Source organism: Eulemur rufifrons, chromosome 3 (genome assembly GCF_041146395.1).
Source record: "Eulemur rufifrons isolate Redbay chromosome 3, OSU_ERuf_1, whole genome shotgun sequence".
Taxonomy (NCBI): Eukaryota; Metazoa; Chordata; class Mammalia; order Primates; family Lemuridae; genus Eulemur; species Eulemur rufifrons.
The window spans coordinates 27,533,570-27,558,586 of record NC_090985.1 but is presented as its reverse complement, the minus strand read 5'-3'; the positions used below and the strand labels follow the sequence as shown (position 1 = coordinate 27,558,586).

The 25,017-nt window shown below is 40.4% G+C and overlaps 1 protein-coding gene across 5 annotated transcripts in view; it reads right to left on the bottom strand.

Annotated features, from left to right (window-relative positions):
* Positions 1-25,017, bottom strand: part of TRAPPC9 (trafficking protein particle complex subunit 9) — a 604,744-nt gene that overhangs the window by 498,293 nt on the left and 81,434 nt on the right. For all 5 annotated transcript variants that reach the window (XM_069465953.1, XM_069465949.1, XM_069465951.1 and 2 more), the window contains one exon: positions 10,204-10,330. In XM_069465953.1, the coding sequence (XP_069322054.1) occupies positions 10,204-10,330 (127 nt within the window). The remainder of the gene's footprint in view (positions 1-10,203; positions 10,331-25,017) is intronic.

Genomic DNA, 25,017 nt, shown 5'->3' with positions numbered 1-25,017 from the left:
TCATCTGATATCTCTTAGCAGATGGGCAATGGGTAAAACTGGCCTCGTCTGCCCCATATTTGAAACCATGTGGAGGTCAGTTGTTCCAAGTCCTGGCATGACTGAAATAGCTGGAGAGGGCAAGCCACGCAGGCTGGGTGAGCAAGGCAGGACCACTGCTCCTGCTTCTGAATGCTACTCTACACCTTATTGTCTCCAAATAGCTCTAGTTAAGAAACTCCTAAGGGAGGTTGTAGCTTGGCCACTATATCAAGTATGAGAGAAAGTACTGGACAGTGGTATGAACCTGGTGGGATCACAGACAATGCATCCTGATTGGTACCTGGGAGGCTGAAAAACTGCCCTGAATTTGGGCCCCTAAGTACCTTTTTTAATAAAAGCCTCTAATCCTTCCTCAACAGTATAATTAATTTAAAAGTTGAAGCTTTAAAAACACCAAAGCTACTGGAAGGTTTTGATCTTTATCAATTTAAATACCTTCATTAAACTCTAGAGCTCTTTTCCAGGCTGAAAGTGCTCAATGTTAGTGCATTAAAAAAAGACAATCAAAAAAAAAAAAAAAAAAAAAAAAGACAATCAAGGGAGAGGGGAGGAGGGAAGGGGCGAAAGCCTGCGTAGTGGGGACAATGAAAACTGTTCGTGTGATTGGCACACTTATGGCCGTGACTTAAGCATTACAAAGGCGATCCATGTAACCAAGAACATTTGTACCCCGTTAATATTGTGAAATTAAAAAAAAAATCAGTGAATTACACTCCCCCATCATTGCCCCCAAATTAAAGACTCATTGGTTAACTGGAAATGGCACCTGAATTTCATTCCAATTTCTTCTTTAATAATTCATAATTTATAGTGTGTTAACAATCTATGTGATTATTTGGGGCCTGATATTCTACTATTGGCTATTGTATACACAGTTTTATCATTTCCATACGTAATTACTTTCCATAAGCAATAAACAGGAGTGTTGGGTCAGGCTCATGTCTGTAATCCTAGTACTTTGAGAAGCCAAAGTAGGGAGGAGGGAAGATCACTTGAGGCCAGGAGTTTGAGATCATCCTGGGCCACATAGCAAGACCCTATCTCTACAAAAAAAAAATTAAAAATTAGCCAGGCATGGTGGTGCATTCCTATAGTCCCAGCTATTTAGGAGGAGGCTGAGGCAGGAGGATCACTTGAGGCCAGGAGTTCAAGGTTACAGTGAGCTGTGACTGTACCACTGCACTCCAGCCTTGGCAAGAGAGTGAGACCCTGTCTCTAAATATAAAAAATAAAAAATAAATTGCTTATAGTTTTAACTAACTGTCCTCTGCTTTAACTCTGGACAGTAGTACCTAGATATGGGCCTGGCTGCCTCCTAGAAGATGAGAACATGCTTGACCATTACTGAAACCCCAGCATTTAGCATTGGGCTGGATGTATCTTAGGCACTCAATAAATATTTGATTAATTGAATTCTGGAATAGAATTCAAACAGGGATGTATTCTGGCTCCTTTTTTTTTTTTTTTCCTCACATCATAATTACCTGAAACCATTTTGGGGTGAGCCTAGTTCATGCTCCCATGCTACAGAGAACAAGTAAGTATTTTCCTATAAATTGCTAAAATCGTTTTCTTGTCAAAAACTAAGAAAAACACTAAGAAAAGAAAATGGTTCTGATCACCTATTCTAAAATCAAAATCATAATTATGAGGCATCTCCAACAGTAAATGTGCTTACATCTAACAATTCTACATAGCAGGTCTGATTGTTTACTCACCGATGTAGATATTTTTCAAACAACTTACTCTGTCACACTACCAATGAGCTGTAGTCTTCCAATGTACATGTTACCGATTTGTAATACCTGACTGAAATAGTCCCAGACTTATTTTCTGAGGAAAAACCAGTCCACAGCGCCTGTGCTGGCCTCCCTTCAAGGCGAAGATGAGGAACAAAGATTCAGGAAGCAGGGACAAGGCTATGTGCACTGTGAACACTTAACCACTGCACACAGACCTGCTGAGGGCCTGCCACGGACCAGGTACTGAGAGTGCCAACCACATGGATCTGCCACCCTCAGTCAGCAACAAGAGACACCTACCATGTCTTCCTGATGCCTGAGAATATATAATAACTCTGCATCCTCTGCTGCCTAACTCCTGCCAAAAGCTCATTTATATGAAATCACATTCATGAAGGAATGCTTGATGTATCAGCAGTCTACCCATTATTCTCAACTGGGTGGCTGCAGCAAGCCAGATGACAGAGGACCACATTGCTTTGTCCTCTGGGAGAACTGCGTTTATTCGAGGTACTCTGGCATCATGCTCTCAGCGTACACTGCAAATACTAACAGCAAAACAACAAGAGAAACCTGCTTAGATCTTTGCCAGGATGTTGCTGAGGATGTTACTCAATATGCCACAATGTTCTCTTTAAAAGAATCCACAAGAGGAGTTTCCCACCCCAGTACCATGAAGAGGTATTATTTCCCCAGCATGACTGGCAGGTGTCTGCTTACAAGAGACAGAGGATCCTATAGCCAATTGTTTCCTTCTCATTAGTTATATCAGAATCATGCTTCTTCCCACCTCCAGCCATGACATAGGAATTTAGGATTTCTAGGTACTAACAGAATTCATTGCTCTATTTTCTTATTCCACCCTTACTTTCCCTTAACTCTGGTTGCTTATTCTTAACATAATATTTATATGAGCCGCCTCAAATGTTTTATGAAATAAGGCAAAATATATATCTGCATCACCCATTTTTCGGTGAGCCTAGTTCATGCTAGACTAAGATCCTATGGACAAGCTTATTTACTGATCAAAACAGATCAAAAAGTGTCCTCCCCTTTCCCTCCTGACCCTAACAATTCAGTCTTGAAGTCCTCAGGGAGGGAACAGCCAGGTAGGCACAGGTGGTGGCTGGCATGGGAAGCAGAGTCCAAGCGGCACAAGAAGGGCCCATGGGGGTGGGCACAGCAGCAGCCCAGCACAAAGTGCCAGAGCACCACCTGGGGAGGGGGCTGGCAGTGGTAATAGTGGGCAACAAACAGGGGAATTTGTCAGTAAGTAACTCTAATAAGGATGAGAAACGGGACTATACATTTGAGAAAACTAGAACAAACCCTGAGCTGCTGGAAATTAGAGGTATCTGCATGAACACATGGTTTTCAGTACATACAGATACAGAAATAAATACAGACATAAACATAGGTGTGTATAATATATGTATATAAATAGATACATTGCCTAGCTATATCCACTGAGAACAGTGGCTCCCAAATAGCAGTGAACACATATAGCACCCAGACCTTAATTCTAAATTCCATTCTCCACCAAAAGGAAACATGGCTCTTTGGAGAAATAGCTGACTACAGGGCTGGGAGTGGGGAAACTATAACATAAGCCCAGAGCATTTTTCTGTGCCAGAAGAAGAGGACATAGACAAAGAATGACTGTTGTATGACAAAAGACAAAGGAGCCAGTATGAGGGCGTTCCCACCAGCTAAATCAGGCACAGCTTGAGCATCAGAATAACAATAAAACAGATTTTATGATTATAATAATATGTAATGGGGGAGGGAAGAAAAAGGAAGGGGAAGGAGGAGGGAGGAAGGAAGGAAATCAACCTGATGAGGAATGAGATATTTACATAGTTTGGTTTTTGTTTTGTGTTTTTTTGAGACAGAGTCTCACTCTGTTGCCTGGGCTAGAGTGCTGTGGCGTCAGCCTAGCTCACAGAAACCTCAAACTCCTGGACTCAAGCGATCCTTCTGCCTCAGCCTCCCAAGTAGCTGGGACTACAGGCATGCGCCACCATGCCCGGCTAATTTTTTCTATATATTTTTAGTTGTCCAGCTAATTTCTTTCTATTTTTAGTAGAGACAGGGTCTCACTCTTGCTCAGGCTGGTCTCGAACTCCTGAGCTCAAACGATCCTCCCGCCTCGGCCTCCCAGAGTGCTAGGATTGCAGGCGTGAGCCACCACGCCCAGCCTGCATAGTTTTAAAGTACTTGGGCACAAAATGCTTATTATTTATTAAGGGGGAAAGAGTAACTACAGTGAAGAAGTCTGGCCAACTCCACCCCAATCAAGTAATGGGACAATTCAAGATCAGGCAGGTACCTTCGGAGAGGAACAGGGCATCACTTTTGTGACAGTCCTACAAGGATGCATGACCTCAACCTAACTGTGAGGAAACACTGTATAGTCTACTAAATAACTGGCCTGTAATCTTCAAAAGTGTCAAGGTCATGAATGTCAAGGAAAGACAGGAAGACCATTCCAATTGACAGAGACTAGAGATATATTGCCACAAAATTACCTGTGAGCTTCTTTCCTAGATGCTTTTGTGATAAAGGGCATTACTGGACTTTTCTACTGTGGAAGCCTGAATGGGGTGTGCAAATTATATGGCAGAAATGTATCAATGTCAAGATGCTAATTTTGATGGTCACATTATGGTCATGTAGAAGATCCTTGTTGAGGATAATAGGAACCCAGTAAGCACTTTACACTTGGCTGGCTCAAGAAAATACAAAGCCAGGCCAACCAACCTTTCCCTACGTTTATACATGCATGTCCAGAGACAGCAGCTGTTTTTTTTCCAAGGACACAGTCTGAGATGATGTGAACCAAGCTATCTGTGGTTATGAGTGGCCTACCCCATCACAAGGAGAAAGTTTCTCAACAGTGAAAGAGAATAAGATACAATACAAAGAAAAGTTGAGTTTGAGAGGTTCTAAAAACTGCATTTTTGCCAGATCATTTATTTCAGTCCTGAGGTCCCTGAGACCAACTCTCTCCTAGTCCCCAGTTACATGAGGCAGTAGCTTCTTTTTTCCTAAGCCAGTGTGAGTTAGGTTCTTATCACTTGCAATGAATGGGAAGAGCCCCAACCAGTGCATCAGACAAGTGATAATGGAGTTCCAGACCAGAGATCTAAGATTCACCAGCCTCAGTACCCACGCTTCCCCCACTCCTTGTCCAGTCACAGGAACTAGCACATGCATCAAGCAATGGCATTCTATGTTCCCCAAATGCAAGTCACTGTCCTCTTGCCTCCCTGCCCTTGCTGCCTTCTGTGCCTAAAAGACCCTCCCAGACTCGCACCCCACTAGGTAACTCCAGACGTATCTCCTCCAGGACCTACTTCCCCAACCCCACTGGACCAACACCCTTCCTCCACACACCTCAGCCCCCACCATGGCACTTCCTTTGTGCACAGCAAGTGAAACACAGTTTTAAGACCCCACTAAGCTAGCAGCATCCTAAAGGCAAGAGATACACCTTCCATCTCCCCAGCTGAGCAACTAGGATCAGTCCTGGCACTTAGGTTTGTGAAGCAAAGAAAAACCAATTCTTTGCTTTTCAAAAGATAAAATCTTTGGCACAGAAAGACCAAGCAAAATACATTAGCTTCTGACCATGGTTGGGTATCATCATTTTTATTTTAAAAACCAACATCATGTCTACAGCCAAGAGTATAAACTCCCAGGGAAGCTCCATTCCCACACCAGAGCTCACCAGCCCCAAAACTGAGAAGTATGAGGAAAATATTCAGTTTCCTGAGAAGTAAGATAATGGCCTGCTAATATAGGAGCAAAAAGATGTTTGGGCCAACATAACCCCACTCTTCAAATTTTCAGCTCTGAGACTTTTTGGCTTTGGTTACATGAATTTTAATAAATAACTAAATAGTTATATATCAGCATTTCTTGAGAGCCTGTTGAAACTCAATTCAACTGACTTAATTTAACATGTACAAACAAAAGTAATAACTGACAGGGAAGAGTAAAGTAACTTCTAATTAGAGGCAAAACTCCCTTAAGCCTCTATAAGAACTCATATCTGCAGAGAGATTTTCTGCTTACAAAGCACTTTCCAAATATTTCATCTGATCCATGCACAGGAGGTATGTATCACCAACTCCAGTTTCAGAAGAAGAAGTTAAATACCTCATTCAGAGTCACACAACTAGTTGCAGAATATAGGATTTGAATATAAGACTACTGAACAGAATCCTACGGTTTCCCCAATTTTACATGAGGAGAGTTTATTAATACTTGGAATAAATAAGACACATCAATAAATTTTAGTTACCATTCTTCCTACAAGCAATATCCCTCACATGTAATCATGACAGAATTTTAGAGGAGGAAATAGCATATAGTCTGTTCTAGAAGTATTACCCATGGAATATCTTTGGAGAAAAAAGATCTTGCTTTGACAAGGAAAAGAAAAATGCTAGAAGGTGAAGAATTATGGAGCAAGGATATCACATTTCTCCTGATTCTTCATACTTTCAAATGACAAAAACTTAGGAGAAAAGCACAAAAGTCAAATCTGGCAAGCACATTAAAGCAAGCAAACTTATCTGTGTATGAAAATTAATTTCAAATAAAAACACAAACCTATTTATTAGTAAGAACAGCATATAATCAGGCCTCTGAGTCAGGAAGTGTCACAAATGCAAGAACGACAAAACGCAGTTCATAAAACAAAGTATGTCCTCACTCCAAGGTGGTGCTTTTCCAAAGCAATGCTTTCTGACTTGGGAAGGACAGCTATGAATCAATGCATTATCTTGACTCATAAGCATTACTGTTCACAAACCAAAAACTGGACTTTTTGTCTGGGGCAACACAATAGCGTAGGTGGAATATGGGCATCATTCACTGTAATGGTTCTTGTCGGATGCCTCCTGACATCCACTTCCCCCTTCTCCTGTGCCAAACAATTCCTAGGTTTTGCTTTAGGGAAACTATACATGCCCTCCTCTCAGCCATGTGGTTTGGGAAGACTGACTCAGATAGGAGTCCACAACCCCATGAGAGGCAGTGAAAAGCAAGGGGACATTCTTTCTCTTGAAGAAAAAAGTCTCATCTTTCCTTCACAGGTGTTGCCAAAAGGCACCTTCTCTCTTTTCCTGGACATTATAGAAAGAGGATGTAAGGTCTGGAGCTGCTGCTGCCACTCTGACACCACCTAGGGCCTGGAACTAAAGCCAACAACTGCAGAAGACAGAGCTAAAAGAAGGAAAGAAACCAAGTTCTGACAAGGTTATCTGAACATGGACTCCATCCAGCCCTACCTGAATTCCTGCCTGGACTTTTCAGCTCTGTGTGCCACAATTTCATCCCTGGACATACCCCTTCTCCCTCCCTACCCTGAATGCAGAGGTGTTACCTGGAGCTGCAGCAGCCATCTGGTAATCATGAGGTAAAGGACAGAGTTGCAGAGAAGCCACCTGTTTCCAGCTGCTCAATAAATAAGGAAAATAACTTCCCATTGGCTATCCATTATTAGGCGTTCTGCACTTACAGCTGAAATAATTCCTAACTCATATAGAAAGTACAGTCATTTCTACCTGGGTGGCTTAGGAAAAGGCTTTATGGAGAATATAATCCTTGAACTAAATCCTGAAAGATGACTAAGTACCATCGGGAAGAGTAATGGAGCAAAGGCATTTCAAGTAGAAGATAAAGCCTGAACAAAGGCATAACACATTTTACCTACTCTAAGTATTTCCACAGGGAAAAGGAGGGTAGTGGGACCAGGGGAACAAGGGGCTCACAGTCTCGAAGTCTGGAGACAGAGCAGGCCACAGAGGGCCTTGTAGGCCACGCAAAGCAAGCAAATTGGATTTTGTTCTGTAAATGATAGGGAACAAAGCCGGCTGTGAGATACTCCAAATCTTCCAGAGAAATTCCCTCCCATTTTGCCAACAGTGCTAATGTCCCTGGGAGCTGTTTCCTGCGCTGAATCTCATGCAGTAGTTCTTTCCAGTTTTTAATGAGACCAGGTATGAATGACGCAATGAATGAGTCACCAGGGTAAACAGGGCTTATTTCTCTAGCTAAAAGTCTCCGGAAAACCATAAAAAAATGTATCTATACAGATGGTGGGTAGTATACAAAATCAGATTCTAAAAAATAGTCCATGAGCACGCAGGCAACAGCAGTGGCGCCAGGACACCAAGCAGGACACAGTGAGCTGTCCACAGGGGAGCTGTGCAGTACAAGCCACAAAGACCCTGACTGTCAGTGAAAGACACGTTGCCACCCCGCAAAGGGGGATGTGCACAGCAGATTTATGAAAGAGTAGTTGCCTAAATGTTACACTATTATACGTTTATCCAATCTGTTCAATGTTTTTTAACAGCTAAGGGATGAAAATGTTAATATTATGATATTTTTCAATCAATGTACTGTTTGAAAAACAGGTGAAAAATGTCTCCAAGATGCAAACTAGTATTTACTGAGAGCTTACCATGTGCCAGGCACTTTGCTCCACGCTTTTGTATGTAACAGCTCAGCTAAAACAAAACCAAACAACCCTGTGAGGGGACAATCTTATACCTAATTTAGAGATGAAGAAAATGAAGCTTAAAGATGTTACATCCTTACCCAAGGTCACACGCTAGTGAAGGATAAGCCCGAGGACTCTAACTTCTATTCCGAGGCTGTGACCCAGCCTGTTTCTCTTCTGCTCTCTCTGGGAGGAGAACAAGCACTTTTCTTCCTTGGTTCCCATGACCTGCAAGGGCCAATTTTCCCCAGCTTCACGGACAAAGAGGCTTGAGTGCTTACAGATCTCGATACAGCATCAAAAGCCCAGAATGTTCTGTGAGGTTCAGAATGTCCTATTATGCAAGGTTTTCTAAATTTAAGAATGTTCCAAGTCATGATGCAGATAAAAAATTATTAAGAAAGGCTTTTCTGGTCTTTAATTTTTAAAAAATGAATTATGCCCTTAATCTCCCATCAAATACATTCCACTTTAAGTCTTACTTATAGAAAAGCCCAAAGAGAACCTTTTCTTCTCCAGTTTGCACCAGTGATGAGGAAGCAGCACGCACAGCAGCGTGACTACACCCCTCCTCCGGGCCCCCACACCGAGGAGCTGCAAGTCTTTTCCGAGACATTCCAAGCAGCAGCCAGAACAATGTCTCAGGCCATGGCCCAGCCTTTTGGATGCTGATCCTTGCACCTCCGTCTGATGAATGACCTCACGAGTTCCCTTCAGAACGTCTTCTTAAAACTCAAGTGTGACCTGCAGGGGACTTTGGTGGACAGCACCCCTTTCTGCCCCCACAATTCTCACTTGGGCAATAAAAACACTTCATTTGGAAGTACTAACAAATGCAGAGAGAAAGAAAACTGACATTTATTAAGCACTGTACCACATGCTTGCAAATGTTACTTCACTGAATTCTCTTAATAACTTAATGCCATGGGTTTTCATTCTAAATTTGGCAGGGGCTAGAGGGAGGTAAGTAAACTGATCCCCAGAGGTTAAGTGACCCATTCAGTAACAGTCAGCTTGTGAGCCAAAGCTCACTGCACTACAAAGCCAATGGAACCTGGGAAACCACAGCCAAGCCAAGAGAATTTTAAAGATGCATCTTCATCACATCAAATCCTAAGGTTACAGCACTTGTACTCAACAGCAAAACATCAAATTTCAACTGTTTCAGCCTTCAAACAAATCTTTCAGAAACTCAGAAATCACGAGATTAGTTTATAAACCTTTCTTAGGTACCCACTTTGCATGTGCCAAAGGGTCTCCACCCTAAAATCTTACAATCTGTTAGAAGAGAGAGTCACATAGAAAGGTAATTCCAGGAACGCACACAGTGGCAAACACCATGGGTGCCATGGAAATCCAGGGGGCTCGCTTCTCACCAAGGCAGTAACAGGAAAAGCTTCCTAGAAACTGGGCTTGGAATGAGTCTACAGGAATGAGCACTAGAAAGGATAAAGTCAAGGAGAGGAAAACAACTGTCAGGTAGATACAGGCCATGAGCAAAGCCACCAAAGCTGGAAAGCACCGTGTGTACAAGGAGTTGCCCACTTCTGTGCTGTTGGGAGTAAAGAAAAGGGAAACAACAGAAAGCTTGTAAGGAGAAGAGTGATATGGTCAGGTCGGTTTCCACCATCACACAGTAGTCATGAGTTGAGCCTCAGAACCAGGCAGACCTGGGTTTGCATGTGGCTCTGCCATTTGACAGGCAGGGGACTGCAGCAGTTATAGAATGTCACTGGCCGTGAGTCTCTCATTCTACAATACTTATACTTCACAGCACTTTTGTCAAGTTTAATGAGATAATGAACCAGATACACAGCCAACAAAAAACAGAAGCTCTTCTGAGATCTCTATTCATGATCAGAGTGGAGGAAAAAGTCTGGGATGAAGCATGCCTTTCCCGCTCACCTGACGATGGGCAGCTTCGTAAAGGGAACTGGGGGCAGGGTGAGTCCACCCGGCAGGGTAATGAGCTCCATGGTCCCAGGACACTTGGAGGTATAGTTCTCCAGGCTTTGAGTCACGTCTTTCTTTTCTGAAGAGAAAATAAAAACAAAATAAAGGTTTGTTAAGCAAAAGTGAGTGGCTTTTATTTTATTTTGAGCAATTCATGATAGTCCGATCTTCTGACATAAGTAAAGGGGCAATGAGCATAAGAGACACGAACAAAGCAGAAGCTCTATTCATCTTATGTGGAAACCGCTAGCAACTCTCCACTTAAGAGCCTGTGGATGAAAATGAAATGAAGTTATCATTCTCTAAGAGACTTCCATTTTCAAAGAAAATAAACCCTTACCAAATTCTAAGAAAGTAGGCAGGACTGCAGAATCAGTACATTTTATAACTTAACAATATTCCTCAAGCAATTACTAGGTACCAAGCAAAATGCCAGGACCTGTCCCTGAGAAGTTTGTATTAATAATTTATCTATAGAACAGATATTTAGGCAAATAACTACAAATCAATATTCTGATGCAAATATAGGGCTGTCTGAGGTAAGGCTGTTTTTCTCTATCCAGCCACATCCCTTTCATGAAGAGAGAGGAAAAGAGGATGCAGGTGATAATAATGTTTGCTTATTGTCCATGGCTGCTCTGGACACGTGCTCATAGACTCCATAATGTCCATAGCACTAAAGAGTCCAAGAGCACCCAGCATGCAGCAGCTCAAGAAGGTGGACATTATTGTCCCCATTTTGCAAACGAAACACCTGAGACCAAGGAAAGACGTTAAACAGCTTGTCAAAGATCATGTATTTGGGTCTAAGCCTGGGGTCTTCTCACCATAGTGTTTTAAAGAATTAAGAAAAGTAAGGAGGCCAGGCGCAGTGGTTCATGCCTACAATCCTTGCACTCTGGCAGACCAAGGCAGGAGGATCACTTGAGGCCAGTAGTTTGAGACCAGTCTGAACAAGAACAAGACCCCATCTCTACAAAAAAAAAGAAAAATTAGCTGGGCATGATGGCGCACACCTATAGTCTCAGCTACTTGGGAGGATGAGGAGGGACGATGGCTTGAGCCCAGGAGTTCAAGGCTGTAGTGAGCTATGATAAGGCCACTGCACTCCAGCCTGGGCAACAGAGTAAAACCCTGTCTCAAAAAAAGAAAAGAAAAGAAAAGTAAGGAATTGGGGATTAGGGAGTTCACTCCTTCAGGCATCTATTTTCTCTGTAAAACACCAAAGTCATTGCTAAAGGGAAAGAGGTCTGGAAGAGAACAGCAACAGAGGGATCACCAGGGACAAGACCCAGAGCAGTAAGGTTAGACCCAGACTCCAAAAATGCCTTGGTCTTTCCCTGTCATGCTACCACTTTGGGGGAAGTTCTTCAACCTTTCAGTCTTGTTTTCCTGCAGTAAGAGTAGTGCCAATATAAGGAATTACTAAGGATAAATGAGATAATGCATTAAAAAAATAGTGGCTGGTAGAAATAAGCACTGACTAAATTGAAATGACTGTAACTATTATGACCATTATCAAATAGCTGCACTGAAAGAAATGGCAGAAAGAGGACTCAGAAGAGGTAAATGGCTGCAAAGTGAAGCCAAGTGCACCAGGAAGGCTGGTGACCGTAAATAATAAATATCGAGGCACAGACTTCATAGATCTCGGGCATGGGGATATTCATTGGTAAATTGCTGTCACAGGAATATTCTGTGTCTAAGTATCAGTCTTTAGGAAGCAGAAGAGCAGAAAAGTGACCAGAATTACTTTTAAATACAACACAGTAAAGTTAATCTGCAACATGAAAAAAAATTATTTAAATAGTCAAATCATTTTCAATCTATAGACAAAAAATCTCTCTAAGAGCTCCAGCTGGTATCATGCAAATTATCTAATTTGCCTAATGTTAGGTAGAGCATTTACAGTTTGGGTATCTTATTAAGTTGAATTATACCACACCTATATGTACTCTCATGCTGATAAAATAAAGGAAAGTAATCTATTTGTGATACCTAATGCCACTTGCAAAGTTATCCAACAAGGAAAAGTCACCACAGTCATATCCAAGATCTCTGCTCCTGAAGCAGGTGACTCCCTTTCCCATGCCAGCAGAAGATTAGTATTTGACTCCCTGCAGGGTAAAATGAAAGCATATCTGGCTGGGAATCATGAGGCACAGCTGGAGAGGTTTAGTTTTTTGAGGGAGCTTCACAGTGTTTTCCATAATGCTGTACTAATTTACAGTCCTACCAACAGCGTGTAAGGGTTCCCTTTTTCTCCACCTCCTCACCAACACTTGCTATCTTTTGACTTTTTGATCATAGGCATTCTAACTGGAATGAGGTAGTATCTCATTGTACTTTTGATTTGTATTTCCCTGATAATTAGTGATGTTGAGCATTTTTTCATATACATATTGGCCATTTGTATGTCTTCTTTTGAGAAATGTCTGTTCAAGTCTTTTGCCCGTGTTTAATTGGATTATTTGCTGTTGAGCTGCTTGAATTCCTTATACATTTTGGATATTAACCCCTTATGAGATGTATAGTTTAAAAATATTTTCTCCCATTCCGTAGGTTGTCTCTTCACTTTGTTGACTGTTTCCTTTGCTGTGAAGAAGCTTTTTAGTTTGATGTAATCCCATTTGTCTATTTTTGCTTTTGCTGCCCATGTGATTGAGATCTTATCCAAAAAAATCATTGCCTAGTCTAATGCCATGGAGCTTTTTCCCTAGTTTTCTTCTATTAGTTTCATAGTTTTGGGTCTTACATTTAAGTCTTTAATACACTTTGATTTGATTTTTGTATATGGTGAGAGATAAAGGTCTACTGTCATTCTTCTGCGAATGAATATCCAGTTTTCCTGACACCATTTATTGAAGAAACTGTCTTGTTCCCATTGTGTGTTCTTGGCACCTCTGTCAAAAATCAGCTGGCTGTATACACATGGATTTATTTCTGGGTTCTCTCTTTGGTTCCATTGGTCTGTGTGCCTATTTCTGTCAGTACCACACTGTTTTGGTTACTATAGCTTTGTAGTATATTTTGAAGTCAGGTAGTGTGATGCCTCCACCTTTGTTCTTTTTATTCAAGATTGCTTTGGCCATTCAGGATCTTTTGTAGTTCCATATGAATTTTAGAATTGCTTTTTCTATTTCTGTGAAAAATGTCCCTAGTATTTTGATAGAGATTGCACTGAATATGTAGCTTGCTTTGGTTAGTACACACATTTTAACAGTATTTACTCTTCCAATCTGTGAACACAGGATAGCTTTCCATTTATTTGTGTCTTTTTTGATTTCTTTCATCAATGTTTTAGTTTTCAGTATGAAGATCTTTCACCTCCTTAAATTCATTGCTAGGTACTTTTTTGTAGCGATTGTAAATGGGATTGTTTTCTTGACTTCTTTTTCAGACAGTTCATTGTTAGTATACAGAAATGCTTCTGATTTTATTTTTATTTATTTATTTATTTATTTTTTTGAGAAAGAGTCTCACTCTGTTGCCCAGGCTAGAGTGCCATGGCATCAGCCTAGCTCACAGCAACCTCAAACTCCTGGACTCAAGCAATCCTACTGCTTCAGCCTCCCAAATAGCTGGGACTACAGACATGCGCCACCGTGCCCGGCTAATTTTTTTTTTTTTTTTTTTTTTTTTTTTTTTTGGTATGTATTTTGGTTGTCTGGCTAATTTCTTTCTATTTTTTTTAGTAGAGACAGGGTCTCACTCTTGCTTAGGCTGGTCTCGAACTCCTGAGCTCAAACGACCCACCCACCTTAGCCTCCCAGAGTGCTAGGATTACAGTTGTGAGCCACTACGCCCAGCCCAGAAATGCTTCTGATTTTTATATATTGCTTTTAAATCCTGCTGCTTTGCTGAATTCATTTATTAGATCTATCATTCATTTTTGGTGGGATCTTTAGGATTTTCCATATATAAGATCATATTGTCTGTAAACAGGAACAATTTAACTTCTTCCTTTCCAATTCAGATGCCTTCTATTTCTTTCTCTTGCCTGTTTGCTCTGGCTAGGACTACCAGTATTATGTTGAATAGAAGTGGCAAGAGTAGGCATCCTTGTCATCTTCCAGATTGTAGAAGAAAAGCTTTCAACTTTTCACTGTTCAGTATGATGTTAATTGTGAGTTTCCTATCTACGGCCTTTACTGTATTGAGATATGTTCCATCTACACCTAATTTGTTGAGAGTTTTTATCATGAAGGGATGCTGAATCTTGTCCATAGAAATGACCAAATGGTTTTTGTCCATTCTGTTGATGTGATGTATCACAGTTATGTTGAACCTTGCATCCCTGGGATGAATCCCACCTGATCATAGTGCATGATCTTTTCGATGTGTTGTTGAATTCAGTTTGTTAGTATTCTGTTAAGAAATTTTGTATCTATGTTCATCAGGGACATTGGTCTGTAGTTTTCTTTTTTAGTTGTATCTTTGTCTGGTTTTGATATATCATATAATGCTGGCTTTACAGAATGAGTTTGGAAGTATTTGCACCTCCTCATTTTTTTTTTTTTTTTTTTGAATACTTGAGAAGAATTGGTATTGGTTCTTCTTTAGCTGTTTTGTCAAAATTCAGCAGTGAAGCCATCAGGCCCCGGCTTTTCTTTGATAGGAGACTTTTTATTATGGATTCAATTTCCTCACTCATTACTAGTCTGTTCAGATTTTCTATTTCTTCATGATTCAATCTTGATAGGTTGTAAGTGTCCAGGAATTTTCCCATTTCTTCTAGGTCATCAAGTTTGTGCATTACTTACTTTCTCTTTTGGTCAGAGGCAAGAAATACAACAGAAAGATGCAAAAAGCAATCATATGACCTTCATGCACTGCTGGAAGGAATGTGCAATAGTGCATCTGCTGTGCAAAACAGTTTGGTGGTTTTCAAAAAGTCAAGCATATTGAAGTTCTGACTGGGGGGGCTGGGGTGGGGGAGGGGATGGGTGCACACCTACATGATGAATACGATGTGCACTGTCTAGGGAATGGACACACTTGAAGCTCAGATTCGGGGGGATGGGGAGGCATAGGCAATATATATAACCTGAACTTTTGTACCCCCATAATGAGCTGAAAAAAAAAAAATAAATAAAACAATAATAATAAAAAAAAAGGTCAAGCATAGAATTACCATATGATCCTGCAATTCTACTCCTACAAACATACCAAAAAAAAATTGAAAACAGATCTTTGTACAATGTGCATAGCAGCATTATTCACAATAGCAGAAAGGTAGAAACAACCCAAATCAACAGATGAATAGATAAAATGTGGTATATCCATACAATGGAACACTATTCAGCCCTAAAAAGAAATGAAATTTTGATAAATGCTACAATAGGGATGAAGCTTAAAGCATTATGCTAAGTAAAATAAGCCAGACACAAAAGATCAAATATTACATGATTTTCACTTACATGAGATATCTAAAATAGGCAAAGTCATAGAGACAAAGAGTAGAATGGTAGCTGCCAGGGACTAAGGAGAGGGAGAATGGGAATTATTGTTTAGTGGGTCCAGAGCTTCAGTTTGGAATGATGAATAAATTCTAGAAATGGAGAGTGGTGATGGATGCAAAGTATGAAAATACTCAATACCACTGAATTCTACTTAAAATGGTTAAAATGGTAAATTTTATGTTGTATATATCATACCACAATAAAAAAAAATGAAAAAATAACTTAAAATACAAAATATAATTTACAAGCTCAAAAAAATAGGTAAATACTTAGGTATAAATCTAAAAAAAATATTTACACAATCAATTGTTGAGACATGGTATGTGCCAGATGTGGTATAAGGTCCTGAAGATCCAGAGGTGCCTTGGGGACCAGGTGAGGGAGAGCCACTGGCCAAGACAGAAGCCAGCCTAAGAGGTAGGGAAGGGTAGTCTCCTCCGAAGACGCCTGCTCAGACACACACACAGGGACCACCCAGAGGATGATGAGACCCCAAAGACTGATAAAGAGTGCTCAGGAAAGTACACTGAACACAGGCAGACTTCTGAGCACCATGGAATCAGCAAAGGCAGAGTTTCCTAGGTAAAGTGTGACAGAGACAAATGAAAAATACAGGGCCCAAGGACGACATTCTGGGGAACACAGAGGTAAAGGGCAGTGAGAAAAGGATGAACCAGTAAATAAGTGTGACAAGAATCCTAGAAGTTCCAGATCAGACTCCAGAGGGTAAAAGATTATATTTTCTGGAAAGACAAGAAATGAGGGTGAATATGACAGAAAGGTCAATTAGGATCACCACACATGGGAGTTAAGCGGTCACATGGGATCTTCAGAAGAAACTTTAGTAGGTGTAGGAACCCAACAGCTCCAGGGTAGGAACTGGAAAAGTGACAGCTAGTCTCCTAAGTAGGGGTTTAAAGCGCACACAGGCGGTAGCTTAAAAGTCAGGCACTCCACTCAGGGCCTCACCTGCATTGTCTTACCTAATATTTACACTCACCCAGCGAGTAAGTATCATCATTAGCCCCACTGTAGGGATGAGAAAACTGAGGATCAAAGATTTTATAAATCTTTTCCAAGGCACATTGCTAGTGAGCACGGCTGGGATTTTAACCCCAGGCTTTTCAAATCTAGTGCTCTTTCTACCATACAAAGCAACTTCCTTGGGTTATTTATTGTGCCCACTTTACAGATGGAGAATTTGAGGTTTGGAAAGGTCACATTACTTTCCTGGGGCTATTGAGGTAATAAGTGGCTAAATTGTATTCAAACTCAGAACTGTAAGTTCAAACTTTTTGCTTTTTTCATTTTGTCACATTGCCCACCTAGATTGTCTCAATATTTAAAATTACCAAAGAAAACAGATATTCTGAAACAGCCAATCCATATGCCCAGGAAGTTAAGCATCTTCCACAGCAAGAAAAATCAACTCAGCTTTTCTTCACTCTGCATACAAAACCAGATCCCCAAATACAAAGGTTGAAAAAGTCATGTGCCACCACCATAAAAATTAATGATATGACAAACCAGGAGATATCAGAGATGATCTGTCATATAACAAGAAAACAAGCCTTTTCCTAAACAGAATACTGATTAACTTAGGTAAACTTGCAGTAAGCCACATTAACTGCGTCCCATCAGCAATTCTTCATATTTGTTCTTCACTTAATTTACATAGTGACAGGTTGGAGTCCCTGATAAGCAATCATTCAAGTATGCCAGGAGATTATTATTATAAATATTTTCCCTTGTTCCTTCCAGGTTTATAAACATGCCCTACCAAAATGAAAGGCAATTTTGTTAAGCTATCAGCTTACTACATAAACATCTATTTAAAGTACTACCTAGAAAAATTGTAAACATCTCTAGAGATCTTAATACCCAGAAGAAGAAATTATCTTAAGAATAAAGACTGTACTACCCAAAGTGATCTATAGATTCAATCCAATCACTATTAAAATACCAATGGCATTCTTTACAGAAATAGAAAAAACAATCCTAAAATTCATATGGAACCACAAAAAACCCTAAATAGCCAAAGCAATCCTGAGCGAAAAGAACAAAGCTGGAGGCATCACATTACTTGACTTCAAAATATATTACAAAGCTATAGCAACCAAAACAGCATGGTACTGACATAAAAACACACACATAAACCAGTGGAACAGAATACAGAACTCCCAAATAAAGCCACCTATTCACAGCCAACTGATTTTTGACAAAGGCATTGAGAACATTCATTGGGGAAAAGACAGTCTCTTCAATATAGTGTTGGATATCCACATGCAGAAGAATGAAACTAGACAGTTATCTCTCATCATATACAAAAACCAACTCAAAATGGATTAAAGACTTAAATTGAAACTACTGAAGCACAAAACTATTGAACTACTAGGAGAAAGCACAGGGGAAATGCTCCAGGACATTGGTCTGGGCAAAGATTTTATGGATAAGACCTCAAAAGTACAGTCAACAAAAGCAAAAATAGACAAATAGGATTATATCAAACTAAAAAGCTTCTGCACAGCAAAGGAAACAATCAACAGAGTGAAGAGACAACCTACAGAATGGGAGAAAATATACGCAAACTATCCATCCCATATTAATGCTGGATTAATAACCAGAATATACAAGAAACTCAACAGCAAAAGAACCCCAAATAATCCAATCTAAAAATGGGCAAATGGTCTGAATAGACATTCCTCAAAAGAAGATATACAAATAGCCAACATATATATGAAAAAATGTTTAACATCACTAATCATCAGAGAAATGCACATCAAAACTACAATGAGATATTATCTTACCCCAGTTAGTATGGCTGTTATCAAAGAGACAAAAATTATCAGATTCTGGCAAGGATGTAGAGAAAGAGGAACTCATATACTAATGATGGGAATGTAAATGAGTACAGCATTATGGAAAACACCATGAAGGTTCCTCAAAAAACTAAAAATAGAGCTACCACATGATCAAGCATTCTCACTACTGGGCATATCTCCAAAGGTATGTAGAGATATCTGCACTCCCATGTCTACTGCAGCACTATTCACAAGAGCCAAGATATGGAACCAACTTAAGTGCCCATCAACAGGTGAATGGATAAAGAAAATGTGGTATACACACACAGTAGAATACTATATAGCCATAAAAAAGAATGAAATCCTGTCATTTGTGGCAATGTGGATGAACCTGGAGGGCATTATGTTAAGTGAAATAAACCAGGTACAGAAGCACAAATATCGCATGATCTCCTTCATGTATGGGATTTTAAAAAGTTGATCTTACAGAAGCAGAGAGTAGAATCGAGGTTACCAGAGGCTGGGGAGCGTGTGGGGGAAGGAGGACGGGGAGATGTTGGACAACAGGTACAATGTTATAGTTAGACAGGAGAAATAAGTTCTGGTATCCTAATGCATAGTAGGGTGACTATGGTTAACAACAATTTTTGTATATTTTCAAATAGGTAGAAGAAAGGATTTTGAATTTCCCAACACAAAGAAATGATAAATATTTTAAGTGATGGATTTGCAAATTATCCTGGTTTGATTATTACATATTGTACATGTGTATTGAAACATCATTCTGTACCCCCATAAATATGTACAATTATGTCAATTGAAAATAATAAAACAATTTTTTTAAGTTTTTTCTAAATAAAAGAATAAAGACTTGATAAGTAATTAGAATCTGCACATCCAACTACAAAGTGATGCTATGGTGGCCGGGCGCGGTGGCTCACGCCTGTAATCCTAGCACTCTGGGAGGCCGAGGTGGGCGGATCGTTTGAGCTCAGGAGTTCGAGACCAGCCTGAGCAAGAGCGAGACCCCATCTCTACTAAAAATAGAAAGAAATTATATGGACAGCTAAAAATATATATAGAAAAAATTAGCCGGGCATAGTGGTGCATGCCTGTAGTCCCAGCTACTTGGGAGGCTGAGGCAGGAGGATCGCTTGAGCCCAGGAGTTTGAGGTTGCTGTGAGCTAGGCTGACGCCATGGCACTCACTCTAGCCCGGGCAACAGAGTGAGACTCTGTCTCAAAAGAAAAAAAAAAAAAAACACAAAGTGATGCTATGGTACAGTAACATAATGCAACTTTATGCAATCATTAAAAATGACATTCATAAAGAGGCTGAAATAACATGGAAAATTATATTATATGGAAAATCAGGAATATAAAATATTTACAAAATAAATTCAGTTTATAAAATGAATCCAACTAAAGAAAATAGAATACAATACAAAAGAAATACACTATAAAGTAATAGTGCTTGCCTATGCAGGATTATGCATAATTTTTCCTATCTGTTTATGTTTTCCAAAATTTCTAAAAGGAATATCCATTATTTGTATAATGAAAACTATTTTTAAATGCTTAAAATTAAATTCTGAAAAATGTTTTCTAAGGAAAAATCAGGGTTTGTTTATAAATGCTCCATATGAGTGAAGAACATAGTACCATAAAATGTCAGTAGAGTAAGGAAACTTTGAGGTTCCTTCATTTTCACAAAGGTGAAGTTTAAAGTAAGGACATTTACAGCCTTTCCTAGAACACAGATGTTCTTGGCCATGCTTACAAACAACGGCCACAACAGCAATGACATTTAATGAGGACTTACTATATGCCAGGCACTGTGCCAAGAACTTTACATATTTACCTCATTAAATGGTCCCTAAAAACCTTACAAAAGAAGTGCCATTGTTATCCCTATTTTACAGATAAGGAGAGTGAAGCTTAGAAAGATCTCACCTCTAGTTCGGTGTGTGTCTTCCACTTCCCCAACACAGTCTCTCATTTGGAATATGTTCAGCCATCTCCCTTTCTCCTAAATCTATTTCACATTTCACTCAACATTCATTTGATGAACAAATATTGAATATCCACTCTGTGCAAGAAATATCCCTATCTTAAATCATTCAGATGGATTCCCATCTCTTCAAGGACAACAGTATAATCATGTAATTCCTTTGTCTCATTCTACGCCTGATGGAGTCTCAGTTAATACATTTTAGGAAATAATTGAGGAGAGGCAATGTTAAATCAAATCAGTTCCACCTGTATTGACTACCTTCTAGGTAAAAGCATTGCCCAAAATGATGAAAGATAAAAGGTAAATAAGACACGGTCGCTGTCCCCAAGGAGTCTGTAGTCTAGTGAGGGAATCGGATAGGTAAATTACTCCTAAGATATAAAGAAATGATGCTGAATTGAGACCTAACCAAGACAATAGGAGATAGGAATAAATTATTAATTTCTTAATAACAGAAAAAATAGGGAAAATACAAGGACAGAGCATGCAACAATTGGCATAGCATGGAAACCATATGATACACTTAAAGAGCAAAAAATGTCCAGTGTATATGAAACAGATTGTGTAGATGGAGAAAGTATGGAATTAGCCTAAAAAATTGTTTGAATCAAATTATGAATGGTAGAGACTTTACTAGACAGATGAGGGCAATCACTGCAGGTTCTTAAGGAACAGAATGTGACTGAGCTCGTGTTCTAAGGAGACAATTCTGGCTTCAATGAGAACAGACTGGAAGCAAAATCAGGAAACAGGACATGACGTTGAGACTCTACTACACTAATCCAAGTTGTAGATGTTGAAAGTCTGAACCAGGGCCATGACTGTGGAAGGGAGAAGAATCATCCTATATGAAATAAACTCAAGCATTAGGATGGACAATTAATAGGATAGAGATAAGTAGGATAATTTGAGGAAGACTCCAAAAGTTTTACACATCCAAGACCAAGAAAATGGTGACACCCTTAACTCAAACAGGAAACATGGGAAGAAACGATGATGAATATCTTTATTCACCTGAGGATATAGTAACTTTAGAATCCTATGAGACTCAGGAGACAACCTAGCCTTCATTTGGAAACTGAAGCTCAGAAGTCAGGAATGGAGGTAAAACTATGTAAAATCATGAGCAAATTTTTGTTAAAGAAAGTATATTTTGAATATACCAAGAGCTTTACTCATAAATGCCCATAAATCATCAGTTTTTACAGACATGCTACTGTTCCCAGATGTGGCTACACACTCCAGCTGCAGATCCCCAATCCTGGATTGCCTCTGGCTACACCACTCTCTGCTTTGCAGCAAATGAGAGAGCTGATGTGAACTGGGAGTCAGAGAAAGGCAATGTCGAAACTGAGAACCACTGGAAATATTTGGAAAATGCATCACTTCTTCCATTTCCTGCCCTTCCCTACCCTCAAGGAATGTAGTAAAATGAGAGACTGAAAGTCCATCCCGTCAAGATCAAGGCCCCAGTAAAGCACAATCTTACCCAGCCCAAGTTCCCATCAGCTTGGACACTAATGAATGGCAAACTTTTAATGAGTAGCAAAGTAATAAGCTGGTGACGAAATGAAGGAGTAGCTGAATGAATTAAATCTGACATCTTCTATCTCATCCAATCCTTGTCTTACAAACAAATGACAACTGTAACTAAGTTGATAGATAACCTCCTTGGGACCAAAACAAACTAGAGGTGTGGTATCTGATTCTGGCTGACACACCCTTCAGTGGGCTCAGCTCCTTGTCAGTATCGGACAGTGAGATCCAACATTTAGTGAGTGCACGTAGCCCGCTGGAGACACCGCGGACAGCAGGCACAGCATGTGCTGCAGAGCCAGACGACCAGGCTGTAAATCCAGTTCTTCCAAACACCACCTAGGAGGCCAGGGACATGTTACCTACTCTCCTCATGCCTCAATTTCCTCCTTATAATTTAAGCCTGATAATAGTAGCTACCCTCATCAGGCAACTTTGGGGGATAAAGTAGTTCATACGTGTAAAGGCACACACACCAGGGCCCAGCATACAGAATGTGCCTAACAACCATTGTCATACAGACTCTCAGGACCCAGAAACCTTCTTAAGGCAAAGGCTGGTCATATTTTTCTCTACATCTTGAAGGTGTTGCATCTGAGGAAAGAACAGGAAGAGTATTCTAAGAAGATAAATATTGGCTGGGCAAGAGAGAAAATTAATTAATCAAGCTTCAGCAGGCCAGGATTGTGACATGAGCCACAGGATGAGAGGATCAGGACCCATCAATCTGGAATGCAGACACTGAAAGCTCAGGCTGAGAACAAGGCCATCGGCAAGAGAGAGAACAAATGAGAGAGGAGAGCACAAGGATCTGAGCCTCGCAGATCCACACGCAAACCTCCCTCTGGCTCCGCCACATGGTGCGCAGGTGTGGGCAGCGGATCTACCTGCCCTGAGCCCACTTACTCATCTGGCACAATGGGCTGCTTGGGTGCCAAGTGGAGCTGTAGACGCCGGGCACAGGGTAAGCACTCAGCACACAGCGGTGCTGTAAGGCTTGCTGTTGGAACAGGGAGCTGGAGATAGGAGGTAAAGAAGGCAGTTAGCAGTAACTGGGAGACTGTGGAGTGTCTCATTTAATCATTTGAGAGATGAACCCTCAGACTCTCATTGCGGCTCAAAAACAGCCAAAGCCTGGTGTCTTGCAGTCTGCAGTAGGTGTTCTTGGATGGACTCCAAGATCAGGCCGGACCCCCGTGGACTGAGTACAGAGTCTGCTCCCCTGAAAAGGGGGGTTACTTGTACACAGTCAGAGAGGAGGAGATAAACTCTAAACATTTTAAAGAGAGTCTCTGTATTTTATTTTACTAACGGATATGCCGTTTCTTCCCCTAAAATAAGTCCCTTTCACTTAGAAGTTGCTAAACAAATAGTATGAATTTGAATTAAAATCAATCTCTTTTAAAAATGATATCCAGAAAAGCCTGAACTGATGCCTTCTTCTTCTCTCTCAGATCACTGAAGCAGGAAACTAGCAAGATTCAATGGCTACGTGGGCCAACTAACTGTATTCTGTTGACAACCACATGTATAAACAGACTTAACAAACATGGACCACTGGTCAGAAGAGACACTGGGGAGGTATTCAGCTGACTCATTTCAAATATGCCAATTCCATCACCACTTCTGAAAGAGCAAACCAAGTGCATAACCTATAGTAAGCTACTGTGACCTCTCTGAGGGTCATAAATCAATTTAGCAGGTAGTGAACAGCATCCCATGGGATGGGATGGGATAGAGCGGACAAGACAGATCACAGTACATGTTAGGGCTCGAATTGTGTTCCCCCAAATTCCTATGTTGAAGTCTTAACCCCCAGTACCTCAGAATGTGGCCATATGTGGAGACAGGTTATGTAAAGAGATAATTAAGGTAAAATGAGGTCTTATGGGTGGGCCCTAACCTGACTGGTGTCCTTATGAGAAGAGGCGATCAGGACACAGACACACACAGAGGAAAGACCATGTGAAGACCCATCAAGACGACAGCCATCCACAGGCCAAGGAGAAAGGCCTCAAAGGAAACCAGCCCTTCCGACAGCTTGATCTCAGACTTCTGGCCTCCAGAACTGTGAGAGATAAATGTCTGCTGTGGAAGCCGCCCAGTAAGTGGCACTTTGTTACAGCACCTTGTGGCAGTTAGCAGGCTAACAAGTATACCACACAGAGCAAGAACAGATGTCACTGCATGAAACGCTTGGTTTTACACAAACTATTTACTTCCTGCTATGGGTGACAATCAAAAAGCTTGAAAGCAACTGCTGTAACTATTCCAGGTTAGGTGTCCTCTTTGGTGCTCAGTAAGTTTTTACAGTATATCTTCAACTCCTCACATTGAAGTGACAGAAAATATTAATAGATTAAAAATTCTAAATCAAATCCCAGATTCAGTATCTAATACAGAGCTATCTGACAAATGAATGAACATACACAAGTGATCACTTAGTCTAATTTCTTCATTTTTTTTATCAAGGCGGAAACTAAAGGCCAGAGAGAAGAGGTCACATATGGAAAGGCTGACCACGGGTGAAACCTCACTTCCCAACTCCTCATCCTTTTCTCTGTCCAGAAAAACTACGCCAAACCCCGAGAAAGACCCACAGTCCTGGTCTATAAAGCCACATGACCTTTTCCAGTGGATTCCACTTTTCAGACTCAGTACTTCCCTGCGAAAACCCTACCATTTCATTTTGGCTTGAATTCAATAATCAGAAATTCTGCTTATCTTACTCTCCACACATTTCTGATACAGAGACACATACATTTTGATCACTGAAGTCACACTTAGCAATAAACAAGTACCTGCAAGCATACCACTGAGATAAACATTTTTTAAAAAAAATTGGTCACATAAAGATTAGAGTCAGACATAGCCAAAAATAAAGGTTCCCCCATCTGTTCCCACCTGACTAAAGTCCTGCTGAGAAACTATCTTTTTATACTATTAGCTGGTTA